The 16829-nt window shown below is 63.9% G+C and overlaps 2 protein-coding genes across 4 annotated transcripts in view; one reads left to right on the top strand and one right to left on the bottom strand.

Annotated features, from left to right (window-relative positions):
- The window catches only part of PLPPR3 (phospholipid phosphatase related 3), a 5691-nt gene extending 3415 nt beyond the window's left edge, over positions 1-2276 (top strand). The window contains exons 7-8 of the mRNA XM_025040534.1: positions 76-249; positions 604-2276. Coding sequence (XP_024896302.1) covers positions 76-249; positions 604-1968 — 1539 coding nt within the window. The 3' untranslated portion in view covers positions 1969-2276. The remainder of the gene's footprint in view (positions 1-75; positions 250-603) is intronic.
- A 139-nt stretch (positions 2277-2415) lies between these two features.
- Positions 2416-14492, bottom strand: PTBP1 (polypyrimidine tract binding protein 1). Of its 3 annotated transcripts, XM_006904036.3 has the most exons (15): positions 14353-14492; positions 11347-11377; positions 8588-8663; positions 8185-8357; positions 7946-8092; positions 7695-7865; positions 7513-7623; positions 7259-7433; positions 6968-7045; positions 6170-6318; positions 5115-5148; positions 4611-4703; positions 4307-4523; positions 4027-4104; positions 3617-3938 (listed from the first exon to the last, which is right to left on the bottom strand). In XM_006904036.3, the coding sequence occupies exons 1-15, from the start codon at positions 14358-14360 to the stop codon at positions 3806-3808; spliced, it is 1674 nt and encodes a 557-aa protein (XP_006904098.1). In that variant the 5' UTR covers positions 14361-14492; the 3' UTR covers positions 3617-3805. The 3 variants fall into 3 exon arrangements, with proteins under 3 accessions (XP_006904099.1, XP_024896268.1, XP_006904098.1); XM_006904037.3 differs by lacking the exon at positions 6968-7045 and having other exon boundaries at positions 2416-3938; XM_025040500.1 differs by lacking the exon at positions 11347-11377 and having other exon boundaries at positions 2416-3938; positions 14353-14460.
- Between the last annotated feature and the right edge of the window lie 2337 nt (positions 14493-16829).

The raw sequence follows: 16829 nt of genomic DNA, 5'->3' as shown, positions 1-16829 counted from the left end.
CGTGTCCTCACCCTGTCCCATTCACCTGGCCCCCACCAGCTCCCCAGCTGCCCTGACCGCAGGCCCCGCCCCCAGATGTACTTCAACTCGGTCATCTCGGACACCACGAAGCTGCTCAAGCCCAGCCTGGTGTTCGCCTTCGCCATCGCTGCGGGCGTCTGCGGCCTCACCCAGATCACGCAGTACCGCAGCCACCCGGTCGACGTCTATGCCGGCTTCGTCATCGGCGCTGGCATCGCCGCCTACCTGGTGAGGGTCCGCCGGGGGAGGCTGGCCGCCCAGGGGCGGGAGCGGGCTGGGCCTCAGCCCTCCAAGGCGCGGCCCTGCCCTGGGGCGCTGGCGGCCTTGTACCCGGAATGCTGCTCAGAGGCTGGTGGGCCCAGACTTGCCCAGTGTGCAGCGTGAGTGACCTGAGGTGGGGACTGGCACCGTGGGGGAGAAGGTGGCCTCGCCCCTCAGACCCCGGCGCCAAGTCTGTGCCCGGTGAGGACCCTGGTTCCGGGCTGCCAGCCTCACAGCCTGGTCTCACCCTGGCACCAAGTCTGTGCCCAGTGGGGACCCCGGTTCCGGGCTGCCAGCCTCACAGCCTGGTCTCACCCCCAGGCCTGCCATGCGGTGGGCAACTTCCAGGCCCCGCCCCCAGAGAAGCCGGCGGCAGCGGCGCCCGCCAAGGACGCACTGCGGGCGCTGACCCAGCGGGGCCACGACTCCGTGTACCAGCAGAACAAGTCCGTGAGCACGGACGAGCTGGGCCCGCCCGGCCGGCTGGAGGGCGCGCCCCGACCTGTGGGCCGCGAGAAGATCTCGCTCGGCAGCCTGAAGCGGGCCAGCGTGGACGCGGACCTGCTGGCCCCGCGCAGCCCCATGGGCAAGGAGAACATGGTGACCTTCAGCCACACGCTGCCCCGTGTCAGCACGCCGTCCCTGGACGACCCCGCCCGCCGCCACATGACCATCCACGTGCCGCTGGACGCCTCGCGCTCCAAGCAGCTCATCAGCGAGTGGAAGCAGAAGTCGCTAGAGGGCCGCGGCCTGGGGCTGCCCGACGAGGCCAGCCCAGGGCACCTGCGGGCACCGGCGGAGCCCATGGCGGAGGAGGACGAGGACGAGGAGGAGGAGGAGGAGGAGGAAGAGGGCGAAGGGGAGGAGCAGGGGGAGGGCGGGGAAGGCCCGGCCCCGCCGTCCCTCTACCCCACAGTCCAGGCCCGGCCGGGACTGGGGCCGCGGGTCATTCTGCCGCCAAGGGCTGGGCCGCCACCGCTGGTGCACATCCCGGAGGAGGGGGTGCAGGCGGCAGCTGGCCTGTCCCCCAAGAGCAGCGCGGCCGTGCGCGCCAAGTGGCTCATGATGGCAGAGAAGAGCGGAGCGGCCCTGGCCCCGGCCGCCACCCAGCCCCGCCTGGCCAACCCACCGCGGCTGCTGCAGGTGATCGCCATGTCCAAGGCGCCCGGTGGCCCTGGCCCCAAGGCGGCCGAGACGGCCTCGTCCTCCAGCGCCAGCTCCGACTCCTCGCAGTACCGGTCGCCGTCAGACCGCGACTCAGCCAGCATCATCACCATCGACGCGCACGCGCCCCACCACCCCGTGGTCCACCTGTCTGCAGGCAACGGGCCCTGGGAGTGGAAGGCGGCCAAGGGCGCGGAGAGCGAGGGTGGCTATGAGCTGGGGGACCTGGCCCGCGGCTTCCGGGGTGGGCCCAAGCCACCAGGCGTGTCCCCTGGCTCGTCCATCAGCGATGTGGACCAGGAGGAGCCGCGGTTTGGGGCCGTGGCCACCGTCAACCTGGCCACGGGTGAGGGGCTGCCCCCGCTGGGCGCAGCCGATGGGGCGCTGGGCCCCTCCAGCCGTGAGTCCACACTGCGGCGCAAGGCCAGCAGCCTGGCGCTGGGCGACCGGGAGGCCACAGGCGAGTCAGAAGCTGAGAGCTACTTCCGCAAGATGCAGGCAGCCCGCAGGTTTAAGGACTGAGCTGGGGCTGGGCAGGGGCGTGGGGGGCCGGGGAGTCGGGAGCCAGGGCCAGGCAGGGCATTTCGTGGTATGGCAATAAAAGGTTGATACTGGAGCCCTGGCTGCAATCATTCCGGCCTGAGGACCCCACAGCCACACAGTGGGAGGCTGGCACCCAGGAGCAAGGGGAGGGCAGTCCGCTGCACCTAGTTACCCAGTAAGGTTCCAACTGGGGTAGAACGTTGTCATCTAGCCCCAGGTCAGGGAAAGCCACCTTCCTGGGATGGGTGGAACCCCGCCAGGGGGCCGACTAGATTCGTGTGCCCCAACCTCAGTCAGTGGACATGGAATTCCCCTGAGACCCTCAAGTCGTCAGAGGTGCAGGGGGGAGGTTGGGTTGAGAGGCAGGACCGTGTGGATTCCCAGGGGAAGACAGCGGTGAAGACGAGCACACCCAGCACAGGGAAATGGAGCGCAGGATACAGAGTTTATTCGAGTCAGCACAGACCGGCCAGACTTGCCTTCCACACTGTGGACAGAAGCAGCTCCGGCGGAGGCAAGGTTGTCATGAAACCGCTTTTAATTCCATCCCCTCCGCGTGACAAGCCGGCGGGCAGGCAGTGAGACATGCCGCACTCACTACAATACTGAGCCTGTAATTGCTGGTATCAAAATATACATCTGTGTCACCATAAAAAACCACACGTGCTGCCCTCGTCTCACAACAGGTATAAAAAATTATAAATATTTACACCCTTGTCCCACCCCAACATGGAAACCCAGGGGTCCAGGCCCCGAGGGAGGGGCCGGCCAGCACAGGGTCTACGTGCAGCGAGCCCCCGGGACCCGGAGTGCAGGACGCCGCGACGGAAGAGCTGGCTGTCGTCCCACCTCCCGGGGTGCCAGCGTTAGAGGTGGACAGAAAACAAACAAAACTTTGGTCCAAAATTTGCAGGAAAAAAGGAACCCTGAAAGTTTAAGAGCGCTTGCCCTCCAGACAGAGGGCAGGTTGGGTGTATAAGGCATCTGGGGTCTCAGACGGAGGCCTGGGGCCTTCTAGAAGGACCGGGGCTCCCCAGCTGCCCCCACGGCATCTGCCCTGGAAACTAGATCCTGCCCTGCGACTTAATTACAAGGAATAAAATAAAAAGTACAGTATACAAGGTCATACAGAGAGAAAATTTAGATTACACTCATACCATTTTTACCATCTCGCTATATAAAAAGTTACTTAAAACTATTTCTCTTGCATATAAATGAAAAGATTAGGATATTTGGTCAACTGGAAGTATTGCTAGGCACAGATGTCTGCGGCTGCATCAAAGCACGAGATTACGGTGAACACAAAGCTCCAAGCTGAAGGCGGCCGGGGACATGCCCTCGGGCCGGGGGAGAGGGAAAATCACACACTTGATTAAACGGGAGGACTGGGGTGTCCTGGGTGTCGGCTGCCTCCGGGCCCTGCTGCCGGGAGCCTCCTGCCATGCCAGGCACATGATCTGTGCAGGAGGCTGTCCCCGGGGCCCCAAACCCCTACCCGTCTGCTACCGCGAGGCCCTGCCAGAGCAGCGGGTTTTAAGGCACGAGAAAGCCGAGTAGAGGTTTGGGAGCGCCCAGCCCGGGCTGCGGGAGGCACAGGCGAGGGGCCGGGGAGGGCCTGAGGCCGGCACCCCGTCTCTCCAAGGTGAGCACGGTGAGTTAGATTTAATTTTTTTAAAAACAGGTAAACTGATTTCTCTTTAAAAAAATAAAATCTCTGGTCTTTTAAGGTCACTTCAGCTGCTTTTAAAGTGGCTTTTTTTCTGGAATGATGGAAGTTGTTGCCGGGGGCCCAGCAGGCTGGTCCTGGCGGCAGGGCCTAGATGGTGGACTTGGAGAAGGACACCCGCAGGTGGTGGTTCTCGCCCAGGTCGTGGTTGTGAAGGTCGATGAGCGCCTGGATGGCCTCCTCCACCGAGCCCATCTGGATCAGGGCCATCTTCCGGTCCTTCCTGTGGGACAGGGGCAAGGGCCTGGTGAGGCAGGGGAGAGGGAGAGGGAACGGGCGGCGGTGGGGAGGGGAGGGGGCTCCATGCTCACTGGAAGAACTTGAACCCTTTGACGATGCCGCCATTGCTGGAGAAGAGGATCTTGAGGTCATCCTCAGAGATGGAGGGCCTGTGGGGAGACAGCCGGCCTCAGAGGCGGGGACTACACGCGCTTTCTGGGACCCACAAACAGGACTGTATCGTAACTGTTTCAGAATCACAAGCGACGCCCCGCTCGGCTTGTGAAACGGTGCCCGAGGCCCCCTGCACCCACCCCCTTGCGCTCCGGGAGTGTCCCGGGCGCGGAGGCAGCCTCCCCGGGCGTCACCTACGGGATGTTGGACAGGTGCAGGGTGGCGGAGGGCGGGAAGATGTTCTGGAAGTTCTTGGAGCCCGGCTTCTTGAAGCGGTGCAGCGGCGAATTGCCGTAGTCCTTGGTCAGGCCCTGGTCCTCCTGGCCCTCGCGGGGCAGCTGCACGTTCTGGTGCTTGGATAGGGTGATGCGCACCGGCTTCCCGTGCAGCTTGTGCCCGTTGAGGTGGCTCATGGCTGCGAAGGCGAGAGGGACCCTGGTGACCCGAGGCCCGAGGGTGCCGGCCGCCGCACCCCCCACCCCGGCCCGGCCCGGCCCCTTACCCAGCTGGGCCTGGCTCCCGTCCGCCATCTGCACCAGGGCGTTCTCCTTCTTATTGAACAGGATCTTCACCCGCTGCACGTCGCCGTACACGCCTTCAAAAGCCGGGGACAGGCGCTGAGCCCGGGGCCTGAACCCGCCGCCCCCGCCAGCCCCCACGACCCACACACCCTCTCGGGGCTGGCTCTGCCCGAAGGTTTGCTATTCTGCCTCTGGAACCTGCGTCTAGTCACAGGGACGTTACCAGGAGGACTACCTTCAGCGAGAAGTCCTACAATCCAGGGAAGGTCAATTGCCAAAGAGCCATCACTTTCCATGCTACCAACACGCTTAACTCTGCGAGGGCATGCAGGGCGGTAACCATGCGTGTCTACCGACTCCGACTACTACGCACACCGGAGGCAAACGAGTAACGAGGCAGAACCGCAAACTCAGTACATCTCAGGGCTTAAAAATAACCTCCATTAAATGAAAACAAGGTAATAAAAGTGTGAATGATAACATACCGAAAAGAATAAAGAGGCTTTGGGGTGTGACTCTCTTTAGAGGACAGCAGAGCAAGGCAGCGGAGGGACAGGGAAAGGGAGAGGCCAGGGGGCGAGTTGCCATCGTCCACCACGAGGAGGCAGCCCCGCAGGCGTGCAGGTTGATGGATGATGAAGTTGTCAGGATGTTAATATTCAAGGGCAGGTTGGTTTCCGGAGAGCAGGGTTTGAGGGGGAAGTTTGTTTTTATTTATTTATGGTTTTGTTTTGTTTCAAGCAACAACAGGAAGCAGAAGTACCGTGCAGTCAGTTGGCAAAGAAATTCCGGATCAGAAAAAAAATTGGGAAAGGGGAAGGGGAGAAAAGAAAAAAAGTAGCAAAAAACACAGGTCAGTAAATACATAAGAAACCGGCAGTGTTCCATCAGTCAGGTCTACACACATTACTGTCACAGGCCCCCTCGCGGTCAGCAGGAGACGCCGCGGCCTGCAGCGGGCGCCCCCGGCACCGTCTCCTGCTGCCGGCGCGGGGCCTACACGCTCACACAAGCACGAGGGGCGGAGTCTGTTAGTGAGGCTTCGAGAGCATCGAACTCAGACAAGGAGCTGGCCGCCCCAGGCCAAGAAGTCGCAGGAGTGCTCACACAGGTGCGGAGACGGCCTGACACGCTCCCTGACGGCGCCCAACCTTCCCGGACTGACCTAGGCTGAACCCTGATGGTCTCGCCCGAGCTCCCCGGCCACCCGGCCCAGAGGCACACGCAGATCGGTGGTCCCCGCGGAGGCAGAGGCACCCCGAGACCTCCTCGGACAGAGACCCATCTGCCTCGGGGTTTGGGGACTGCTTTCACTAATCGGAGCACGTGCCAACCCTGACCCTGCAAACCGGAGACGAGGGCACAGGACGCCCAGTATGTGTGTGGGGGAGAGGGCACCCCGAGAACGGGCCTGTAGTCGGCCCTAGGGACCCCAGCACCCAGGGGGACAGCAGCGTGGCCTGCTGGCCCCTGCATGAAGACCTAAGGGCACGAGTCCCTGCTCACGCCTCGGGGGGAACCGCCTGGCAAAGCCACGTACCTCAGGGTTCAGGTTGCTGACCAGCAGGACAGAGTTCCCAGCCCCGCCCAGGCCTGGGATGGCGATGCGGCCTGCTGCCGCTGCCGCCGCCGCCGCCGACGGGATGGCCAGGGGAGCCAGGGCCCCGTGCACGTTGGGGACGGACAGGCCTGCGGAGGGAGAGGCGGTTACCGGTGAGCAGCAGTGCCCGAGGTCCGGCGAAGGGGTGCGCGGTCCTGCCCATCCTCATGCAAAGGACACGCCGGCGGTGTCCCCCCGGCCGCAGCTGGCCGGCGCCTCCGTCCTCCGCACAGGCCACGCCGGTTTGGGCCGTCTGCATGCGCCCAACAGCACAAAAGCTCCGGCTCCACAGATGCAGAATCCAGCCCGGCAGCCGCGGCCGTGCGTGCATGCAGGTGCCCGTCACCATGCAGACGACACGCCGGGCAGGACGCAGCAGGCTGTCACGCGGTGGGCACCCGGCCCTCCACAGGGACGCTCGGGTGTGCCCGCCCGGCTCATGCCGCTCTGCTTACCAGGCCACTTAAATCCACCTACTAAGGACACAGCCCTCCAACCACTGTGCGAACACGGCCTCGCCCGGGGGGTGCTTGAAGGAACCAGAGACTGCGGGGTCAGCGAATGCTCTGCGCGGCCCTGTCCTACGGCTGCCCTGTGCAGGCTCCTGGGGAACCCAGAGGCCCGCGCCCAGGAAGGCGGGCCCCCCCCGTGCCTGCGCCCATCAGCTCGCGTGGAGGCAGGGCTCCCGGAGAGGTGTGCGGGCACGCTCGGCCGCTGGGGGCCCGGGAGTGTGTATACCTGCAGCCTGAGGGATGGCAAAGGTGGGAGGGAAACCAGCTCCTGCATACGGGGAGGCTGACATTATGCCCGGTGCACCTGGAAACAAACGAGACACTAATCGTCGCCCACAACCTCCGCCCGAGCGGACGAGCCGAGCGGGCGCACCCCACGCTGCGGGCTGGGCCGCGCCACCCATGCCGGGCGCGGGGTGGGCGTCACGGGACTCCTGGGGCCTGGGCACTCAGCCTGAGCTACGCGTCCTCACCTCCCGCGACAAAGCGGTCCCAGATGGCTAGCCAGGTGTCTTACCGAAGGCCGCGGCCATGGTCTGGTCCAGGGAGGGCTGGCTGTCACCGGAGGGCAGGTCAGGGCGCGTGTAATCCCGGCTCTTGTCGTTGTTGTACTTGACGTTGAGGCTGGTGAGCTTGGAGAAGTCGATGCGGAGTGTGCAGCAGGCGTTGTAGATGTTCTGCCCGTCCAGCGACTGTGGGGAAAGGCCGTGAGTGGCTGGGGCGCTGGAGTGCCGGGGCGCCAGGGCGGGCGGTGTCCGGGGAGCCACTCACCAGCTTGGCGTGCTGGGCGCTCACGGGCTCGGCGTACTGCAGCAGCGCCTGGAACTGGTTGTTCTTGGTGAACGTGATGATCTTCAGGACTGTGCCGAACTTGGAGAAGATCTGCCGAGAAGAGTAGTCAGTCTTTGCCCAGCAACTCCGCCGGCTGCAGCCCGGCCCGGGGCCCCCCTCACCTGGTGGAGCACGTCCAGGGTGACGGGGTAGAAAAGGTTCTCCACGATGATCCTGAGCACAGGGCTCTGGCCGGCCATTGCCATCCCAGCATCCACCGCAGCGGCTGAGGCGGCCAGCGCCAGGTTCCCTGACTGCACCGAATTCACCGCCTGCAGGGCCGCCTGGGCGCGCTGTGGGGGCATGGCCATGAGCCCCAGGCCCCCAGGCCCCCAGGCCCCGACCCGCCCAGGCCCAGGAAGGGACAACGCACCGCCTGGTTGGGGGAGCTGTCGGTCTTGAGCTCCTTGTGGTTGGAGAACTGGACGTAGATGGGCTGGCCGCGCAGCACAGGCGTCACCGAGGTGTAGTAGTTGACCATGGTGTTGGCCGCCTCCTCCGTGTTCATCTCGATGAAGGCCTGGACGCAGAGCGGGCGTGAGCCGGAGAGCCCTGGAGGAGCCCGCCCCGGCACAGCCCCGCCACGGCCCCCCCACGGACGGGCTCGCACACCTGGCTCTTCCCTTTCAGCATCAGGAGGTTGGTGACCTTCCCAAAGGGCAGCCCCAGGGAGATGACCTCGCCCTCAGTGATGTCGCTGGGCAGCTTGCGAATGTGGATCACTCTGGAGGGCACACCCGCACTCCTGCTGTCCCCCTTGAACTTCTTGCTGTCATTCCCGTTTGCTGAGAAGAGGACAAGCTGGTACGGCACAGAGCACCCCCAGGCTCCCACACAAGGCGCCCACCCCTGAACTGTTTCTACCGGACAGCAGAGAGCAGAGTGGTTCCCACGTCTAGTGCCCCCCCAGCTCCCAGAGGAATGAGGGCACGTGTGACCCGAGACTAGGTCACATCCAGGACAGAGCAGGTCAGCAGAGCACGGGGACGCACGGAGGGAGCCCGCGGGCAGGTACCTGCAGAGGCCGAGTTGCCGCTCATGATAAAGGGTCCGTTAGTGACGCACGCAGAGAAGAGCTCGTCCGATCCCCGCTAGAAGAGAAGCCGGGCTGGGCGGGCTGGAGACCCCCCCCAGCCCCGCCCCACGACCCCTCCCCCTAGCCTGTTCCTCCCAAGTCCCAGACACAGCTCCTTCCCCTGCAAGATTCCTGGGGCCTTTCCCAAGGCAAAGACTGTCACCTACAGGGCGCTTGCACATCACTCCCATCTCCCAGTCCCACGGGACACCCTTGCCTTCTGTGGACAGGCCTCAGGTGAGGTGTCCCAATGGCACGCCCACGGCTCATGCCACCAGCCACGCAGGGCACTGCCCACCGACTCGATCGAGACTGTCAGACCGTGCTCAGAACAAAGTCCCCTTGTCACTGCAGCCACTCACTCGGCCTGTTTTCCAGCTGCATGAGGACACCTGAGCCGTGGTATAGTCACTCACGGACTGGAAACGCTGCCTCCTGTGACGGGTGGGCCACCTGGTGACCGCGCGAATGGGCTGGGCCGAGGGCAGCTGCAGAGCCGCTCGTCTGTGGGAGGCTCGGGACTCCCAAGTCCCGATCTAACGCTCCAGCGCCCCCCGCTGCCACACGGGTGAGACCTGAGAGCCACTCGACTCTCCCCCAGGGTGAACTGGACGAGGATGCCGTCCCCAGTTGCGGAGACTTGGGGTTCTGTCCCCCATCGAGGCCGCCTGCTGGCCCCAGGACCTGCTGCGGGACCGAGCTGTGTAGGGTCTGCCATCCCCAGGGATCCCTCAGCCCCCCTGATCCTGTGGCAGGAACAGGAATGACCACCTCCGTGAGCTTCCAGCTAGCAGAGGAAGGCCCCCTCCACCGTCTGCCCCTTCTCAAGGACGCCTTCCCTTTGCTGTCCCTCCAAACTACCACCTCAGCTACCACTCAAGCACCGCCATCCCCACCCAGGGCCACCCCGTGGAGCCCGTCTGCCCCTGAGAACCCCACCCTCCCTGGACCGCTGTTGGGGCCTACTGAAGGCCACTTAAAAGGTTTACCAACTGCCCTTGGGGACAAAGACCAGGACTGGCCCTGCCACCACTGGCTCACGGCTGTGGGCACGTCCCTGCATCTGGATCCCACCCTGGGCTCCTCAGGGCCCAAGGCTGGGAGGGCTGCAGACTGCCCTCACTCTGGGCCACAGATGCGTGGTCAGGCTGCTGCCGAGGCTGGGGCACGACAGGAACATCCTCCACCTGTCACGCCACTAAGCGGACGCCACACACAAGTGTCAGCAGTCGAGACAAAGACACCACGCAGAGTGCCCCAACCCAAGGACCTCCACCGACACCGAGCACAGGTGCATGCATCACCTGTGGGACCCGGCACAGTGCCTTCTCGTCTATGGGGTTAAGATCCCTGCCCTCCCCCGGGGGTGGACAAGGGCCAGGCGCCCACGCGGCTCACGTGCAGGCTGCACGCCTTCGGAAGGGCATCCTGCCTGCTGCCGCATCAGCGACAGGGAAGAGCGAGCCTTTAGCCCAGCATTTTTTTGCCCGGGGCAGATGGCCTGGTACTCCTACAGCTGGGGGGCGAACTCTGCCCACTGGGCCGTCCACTCTCTCCACCCTCGCCCAAAGCACAGGGACACCCAGATGCAGATTGTGACCGGCAGCTCAGAGGGAACTGTCCCTAAGACAGATACTCCGAGGGCAGAACCCTGGAAGAACGTGGGCCAGGCCAGGTGCCGAGGATTCCCGCAGGCCTTGTGACTCAGACACAGCTGGGCCGTCTGTCGAAGGCAATCCAACTGCCCCTGGCCAGGCCTTCCAAAAGGGAGTGCTTTGACCAGACAGCACCGTGGGCACCACCCCCGAGTCAGTGAAGCAGGGACCCCATTTCTAGTCACTAGCTGAGCACCGTCAACCTCCTGACGCCTCCCGAGGGCATGGCTTGTTCTGTACAGCGCCCAGAAGCCCACTGGGCCGCCTTCCAGCGGGGCCACAGGTCCCTGCCCTGAGCGGGCCTGAGTTTGGAGGCAGAGGACCCCAGGGCTGGGCCGGAAGGGCCACTCCCACTGGCTCCCACAGAAGCCAGACGCTCTCTGTGACAGTTACAAATGCTGCAGATGAAAAGTCCCTCTCCCCCCTCCTGCCAGCGAACAAACAGGTTTTATCTGCGGGAAGATCGGGACAGGCGGCGTGTGAAGACAGGACAGGACTGCCTGGGAAAACCGAAACCCAGCCCAGAGCTGCAGCCCGAGCCCCTGGCACCCCCAGTCCCGGGACACCAGGTCCCTGGGGCACACGCAGGCCTGGTGCTCAGCGGGGGAGGAGGGCCATGCCGACCCTGCCCTGCTTACTGCACAGACGTCCAAGCGCTGAGGGTGGCAGAGCCGCCCCGCCCCCCGGTCTTGCAGGTTTCTCAGACCAGCGTGGTGACCCGAACCACGCTGCCATTGAGAGCGGCCCCGCTGTCCCCCCAACCTCCCCCCAAGCTGGGATCTGACTTCGCCTCTTTCCGCATCAGACCAAGGCACCGAGAACGCTCCAGGTAGACGTCCTCGTCAACCCCATCGCACACTCCAGGACTCTGCTAGGGCGGGGGGGTCCCCCAAACCCAAGCCAACGTGCATTTACTGCTGAGGGGTCACCCAACCCCCACGGCCGAAAACGCATAGCCGGGCCGGCCAGCCCTCCACCCTTCGCACACGGCGGCCCCCACCGAAGGCCGGGCGGCTACCAGGACGCCGAGTCCGCAGCGCCTACCTTGGTACCAACTGCTATGTCTGGGACAATGCTGTAGAGAGAGAGAGAAGGACAACGTTAGCAGCGGGGCCGCAGCTGCTGCCGCCGGGTGCCCGGGTCGGCCCGCCGGCCAGGGGCTCCCCTGGCTGCACGCGTCCCCCCCCCACCGGAGGCCCTCCCCCAGACTGGCGAGCTGAGGCAGGGAAGTGAGCCGCCGTCCATTTATTCTCAACTTGAAAAGGAGCCACCATTGTCCTCTGGCTCCCCTCCCTCCCAGCAGGACCCCAGGCCCCGCCTCCGGTCCTCTCCACCAGAGGTCCAGAGAGGTCCAAAGACAAAGACATCCCCTCCGAAAGCCCCAGGAGGGACACTTGATGCTCGTTGTTAAGGTTCAAGTGCTGTTATTTGTTTTCTCAAAACTGGAAATGCTTGGGGACCATTTTTAGGCAGGGAAGGCCGGCCGGTGGGTGAGGCGACAACTCAGAGGGCCCTGAGCTCAGAGCGCTCCAGGGCCGGAGCCAGGCCGGACGAGGAAACTCTAAGCTGCCCTGGAGCAAGGGGGTAGCAGGGTTGAAAGACTCAGATAAAATTACCACAGGTTACTCATCAACCTGGCCCGGGGTGATGGACTTTCTCCCTGCCCCAGGCCCAACTGGGGGAAATGGGAAGAGGCCGCTGTGGCTCCCGCAGGCCCGCCCACAGGCCCTGGCTACGGACTAGCGCTCAGCACACGTCAAACCTTCTGGGGCTTCTCCGTGGCAAAGATAAGACTGTAACTGAGGTAGGGGACTTAGTAAGCAACGGACCCCTACCAGGTCACCTGGCCACCAAGGCCTAGAGGGATCTGTGACCAGAGTCTCCCACGATGTCACACAAAGCCAGAGAAAGGCCGCTCTCAGACTGGGAAGGCGGCCCGGGCAGCCACCTGCACTGCACTCCTGCCCCTCAGTCTTCACTTCTGCCCCAAGGAGGCAAGCTCAGGGCACCAACCCACTCCCCGCCGAGGCAGTACACCCCCCAAGCGCTGCGCCCCAGGCCTGCCATCTGCACCCTTCGCCTGCTCTGGCTCATTCTAAGCCCCTGCCTCCACGGCAGAACCTTCACCTCTTTGCTATGGGAAAAACATGGGCTAGTGTCAGCAGGTTTTAAAAACCTTCCAGAGCCAAGAAAACGCTCCCCAGAAAACCTGAAAGAATGAAAAGCACGCAGCTTCTCGTTGCTAACCCAGGGCAACTCGCCGCTTCCCACCCCTGTGAGAGCCTCGGATGCAGCAAGTTGTACATGAAACGAACAGCCCTTCCTGGAAGTGTCCGAGCCTCCCAGAGAGAAGGCAGGTCACAAACTGCACCCGTGACAACGAGGCCCGGCTGCCTAGGTAACCACCACCTTCTACAAGAGGCTAGAGAGACACGGCCCTCCAAGCCACATATGGGGGACCAGACAGTCCTTTGAGGTGGCAAACAGAGCTTGACCAGACAAGGGAGGAAACGCTTTCCATCAAGATCTCCCTGCGAGGCCGAGCACCCGCCGGTCCGCACCACGGCCCCGCCGTGGGGAGGGTCTTCTCTGGGGAGGTCCATCCAAGCCAAAACGGATGGCGGACCACAAGATCATGTTCCTCATGCTGCAGCAATTTTTCTAAAAGGCTGGATCTAATTCAGCCCGAAACCTATCATTTCAAACCCGAGGCACTGAGGCACGTGACCCTCCCGGCATGTTAACCACACCCCCCTGGAGGTCAGGCCAAGGGAGGAAGGAGGGCTTTCCAAGCTCCAGATGAGAAAAGATAACCAGAACTGGCCTTGGAATCTTCAAACGGACTTTCTCAAAATCAGCGCTTAACCCTCCCCCAACGGAAAAGGAAAAAAATGAGCCTGACACACGAAACGAAAAAGCACCGTCTAAACTCAGTTTCATTTTTAACAGATTCTATCACTTTTTCCCCAGATTAAAACTGAGTCTCCAAACCGGGCAGACTCACGTCTCTGCCAACAAAACACAGCTTTGTGGCTTGGCCCCAGGTCGTAGCGTTAAAGTGAAGGGAGTCTTTGTAACTTCAGATCTGCTGAAGGCTACGATACCTTCAACCGCAAAGGGCAGATACAGCTCTGGCAACTGCCCCAACGCTCATTTCTTGCATTCCCGGAACAAACGCCAGCCCCGGAGCCGTGCGCCGGGGCGCACGGGCCCCCATCCCTCCTTCTCCAGGGTGGCCGGCGGGCCACACCGCCCGAGGGCTCGGGGTCTGGTCGTTCTGGCCCACATGAGTCACGCCCGCATCTGGGGCCTGGGAGCTCCATGCCCCGGGGGTCCAGCTCATGCTTAAGGAACCGCCGGACAGGAGCCCCCACGAAAGCGGCAACAAAGGGGGCGCACGGCCCCCTCCCCGAACCGTCCTCTCCGTCCCTGGATTTGGACGGGACGCGCGGCCGTGCTTTGTGGGCAGCCTGGGGAGGGGCCGGCAACGGTGGCGAAGAGCCCGCGCCCTTCCGGGCGGGAGGGCGGCGTCTCCTGGCCGCGCCCGGGACCGCCGCGGGCGGGGGAGGCTGAGCCCAGAGTCCAGGCGGCGGGAAAGGCCGCGCACGCGCACCGGGGCCTGAGCTGCGCGGTGAACTACGCACGCGCGCGTGGGGACGAAACGGGGAGCGGGAAGGGCCACGCTGGGCGCGCGAAGGAGATACGGGGAGCCGGGAGGGCCACACGGATGCACGAGAGGCAGCGAGGGGACCGGACGGGAAGCGGGAAGGGCCGCGCGGCCGCCGCGTGCGTCCGGAACGGGCCGCGGGGAGACCGGAAATGGGCAGGGATAGGCCCCGGCGCCCCCCGGATTGGGACGCACGGGCCGCCTCGCGCCCCCGGCAACTTCTCCGCGCTCCCTTGACGGGGGGAGGGCAGAGACCCCGGAGGCGCCCGTGGGCCCGGAACAGAGGGGCGCGCGGGCCGGCGCCCCTAGGAGGCCCAGGCGGCGGCGAGAGGACGGCTCGAGCGCGAGAAGGGCAACGGGAAGTGCGGACACGCACGACTCACCCGTCCATTGCACACAGAGGAGACCCGCGGGGGACGGAGTGGAGGCGCCGGAATAGCAGGAACCGACCCAACGGCTCCGAGTTATAGACTCACAAAATGGCGGAGACGCCCGAACACGTCCCCCGCGCGCTCTGCCCATTGGCTCTCGCTGCAGAGAGGGGGCGGAGCGAGCGCCGCGGACCCCTCCAGCGCCTTCCAATGGCTAGGAGCCCTCTCGGGAGGTGGAGCCAAGGGGAATGGCAGACGACCATTGGAGAACGCGGCCGTCCGTCAGGGTTCAAGGCGGAAAAGGCCCGTCGAGTCGGGGGAGGGGAGAAAAGGTGGTAGCACGTGCCAACTCCTGAGCCAGTAAGCGAGCTGCTTTCCTGCGTGGGGCTTTGCGGGAGAAGCCATCTTGAGAGTGGGTACGTGGCGAGTCAGGCGGCGGGAAGCGTGCTTCCCCCTAGGCTGCCGCCATCTTGCTAACGGGCAGGGCTCGTCCACCTCCGGCGTGAGAGCCAAGGTAGGAGCGTCGCCATCTTGGAGTCGGGCAGGACACCTACGAGGCTCCATGTTGCTTGTGGGCACGTAGCAAAAAAGTCTGATTCAAACTGGGAAGTTCCTCCTGGGTTAGCACGCGTGGAGGTGGAGGCCGCCTAGCCCGTCCCAGACGCGCCAGAGCTCACTTTCCACTGCTGGCCCCCGAGCCTGCGGGCGCGATGTGGTTAGGGATCGCCCCGACTGTGATCTGTTCGTCTCAGAGCAGCGAAGGCCGATCGCGGTCCACTCACTCCCCGGCTCCAGGGATGGGGAAACTGAGGCCTGGGGCGCGCAGAGCAGAATCCCGCCGTCGTGGGACGTTCAGGGAGGACCATCGTGGCAGCAGGGAAAATACCCTAAACGTATTCCCAAGAGTGCTGATTCCGGGAAGAACTGGACAGGGTTGTGGGTGACAGGGATGCCCCTCGGAGAGGTGCCGGGAAACCAGGGCCCGCGGGTGGGGCAGGGGGACCAGACGCGGTCAGGGGCGAGAGCCAGGGAGGCCTCGGCGCCGGGTCCCCCAGTGCACTTGGCAGCACCAGGAGCCGACGTGCGTCCCGGCTTGGCAAGGAGCCTGCTGCGGAGCATAAGTTCAATAAACAGAGGAAACTTGTGATAATTGGCTGTACGTCCGCGCTGAAACGGGAGTTTTCATGGCACCAGCCTAGCGAGGGAGAAGCGGTGGTTTCCCGATTTCGAGGTGAGGCCAAGGCGCCCTGCCTCTCCGGTCGGTTTCCTTTCTCCAGCCGAGTCCTGGCAGCGGCCACACTCAGGGCCGCGGGCCTGGAACGCGGCCCAGCAGCCCTGGAGCCGGAGGGTGCCGAGGATTAGGGGCGGCTGCCGATTTCCACGGAGCTTCCCGCCTTGCAGTCCCTGGCCCTGTCTCCCGCCGCAGGACGTCCTGTGCCCCGAATCGCTCTCTGGGAAGCGCCCGGGTGGATTCGAGGATTCGCTCCCCTGGGATTCCCATGAGCTCTGCTGCGGGTACCACCTGGATCAACTAGCTGTTCGTCTTCTCGTGACCAGTGCCAGGGCCGCCCCAACCCGTGTGGGCAGGAGAGAGTCCCAGCCCCAGGCAGAAGAGCCGCTGCTGACTTCGGAGGGGATGGAGGCGTAAAGCGGCGGCCTTCCCAAGGCCCCTGGCGCGGAGTCCAGGCCCTGGTGGGTCCCACACCACCGCCACCTGCCCGGCCTCTTACGCCAGAGTGCAGGCGTCCTTTGCGCCCCTGTTCCATCCTTGAAGCTTCTCCCCCAAACCTGCACAGCTCACTCCTTTACTCTCTCACGTTCTGGAGGCCAGAAGTCCAAGGTCAAGGTGTCCCAGGGCCAAGCTCCCTCCTGAGGCTCCAGAGAGGGTCTTTTCTGCCTCTCCCGGCCTCTGGGGGCGACCAGTCCTGGGGCTTGTGGACACATAAGTCTCTGCCTCTCCCGATGCCCAGCTGTTTTCTCCCTTATTCTCTGTCCCTTTGCTGTGTCTCAAAAAAGGACACTTGTCATTGGGGTTAGGGCCCACTAGGATAACCCAGGATGACCTCACCTCCGGACCCTTAATCACGCCTGCAAAGACCCTTCTCCCGAATAGTGCCATGCTCACGGGTCAGGGGCGAGGATGTGGACATCATGTTTTTGGGGCCCTGAGTCAACCCACAACGCCATCTGGAACTTGGACCAGTGACAAGGCTGTGGGGGGGCGGGGCTCGGGGGGGGGCCTCCCAGCTACCAAGGCTTAGGGCCCTGCTCTGATAGTTAGATCCATGCCCCTGATTTATTTAGGGGCAGGCCGGCCTCCTCTCTTTGTTTTCCTTTTCCCTTTCCAGACTTTTCTCCCACCCCGGCCTTACCGGCCAGCTGCTTCCCTCATGAATGATTCAGGGTGAGCGTGGCCGCGTGCTCACCTCGCAATTGTTGGAGGATTTTGAAAATGATACTCTCCTGGCAGGAAGAGGGAGGTGGGTGAG

Source organism: Pteropus alecto, unplaced genomic scaffold (genome assembly GCF_000325575.1).
Source record: "Pteropus alecto unplaced genomic scaffold, ASM32557v1 scaffold30, whole genome shotgun sequence".
Lineage (NCBI taxonomy): Eukaryota > Metazoa > Chordata > Mammalia > Chiroptera > Pteropodidae > Pteropus > Pteropus alecto.
This window is presented reverse-complemented; position numbering and strand designations above follow the sequence as displayed.

Coding starts and splice junctions, on each gene's coding strand:
- PTBP1 (XM_006904036.3), bottom strand. Junction 8,664..11,346: donor ACATAGCAGTTGGTACCAAG/GTAGGCGCTGCG, acceptor CTTCTCTTCTAG/CGGGGATCGGACGAGCTCTT. Junction 6,319..6,967: donor TGCCATCCCTCAGGCTGCAG/GTATACACACTC, acceptor CTCCCTCCGCAG/GCCTGTCCGTCCCCAACGTG.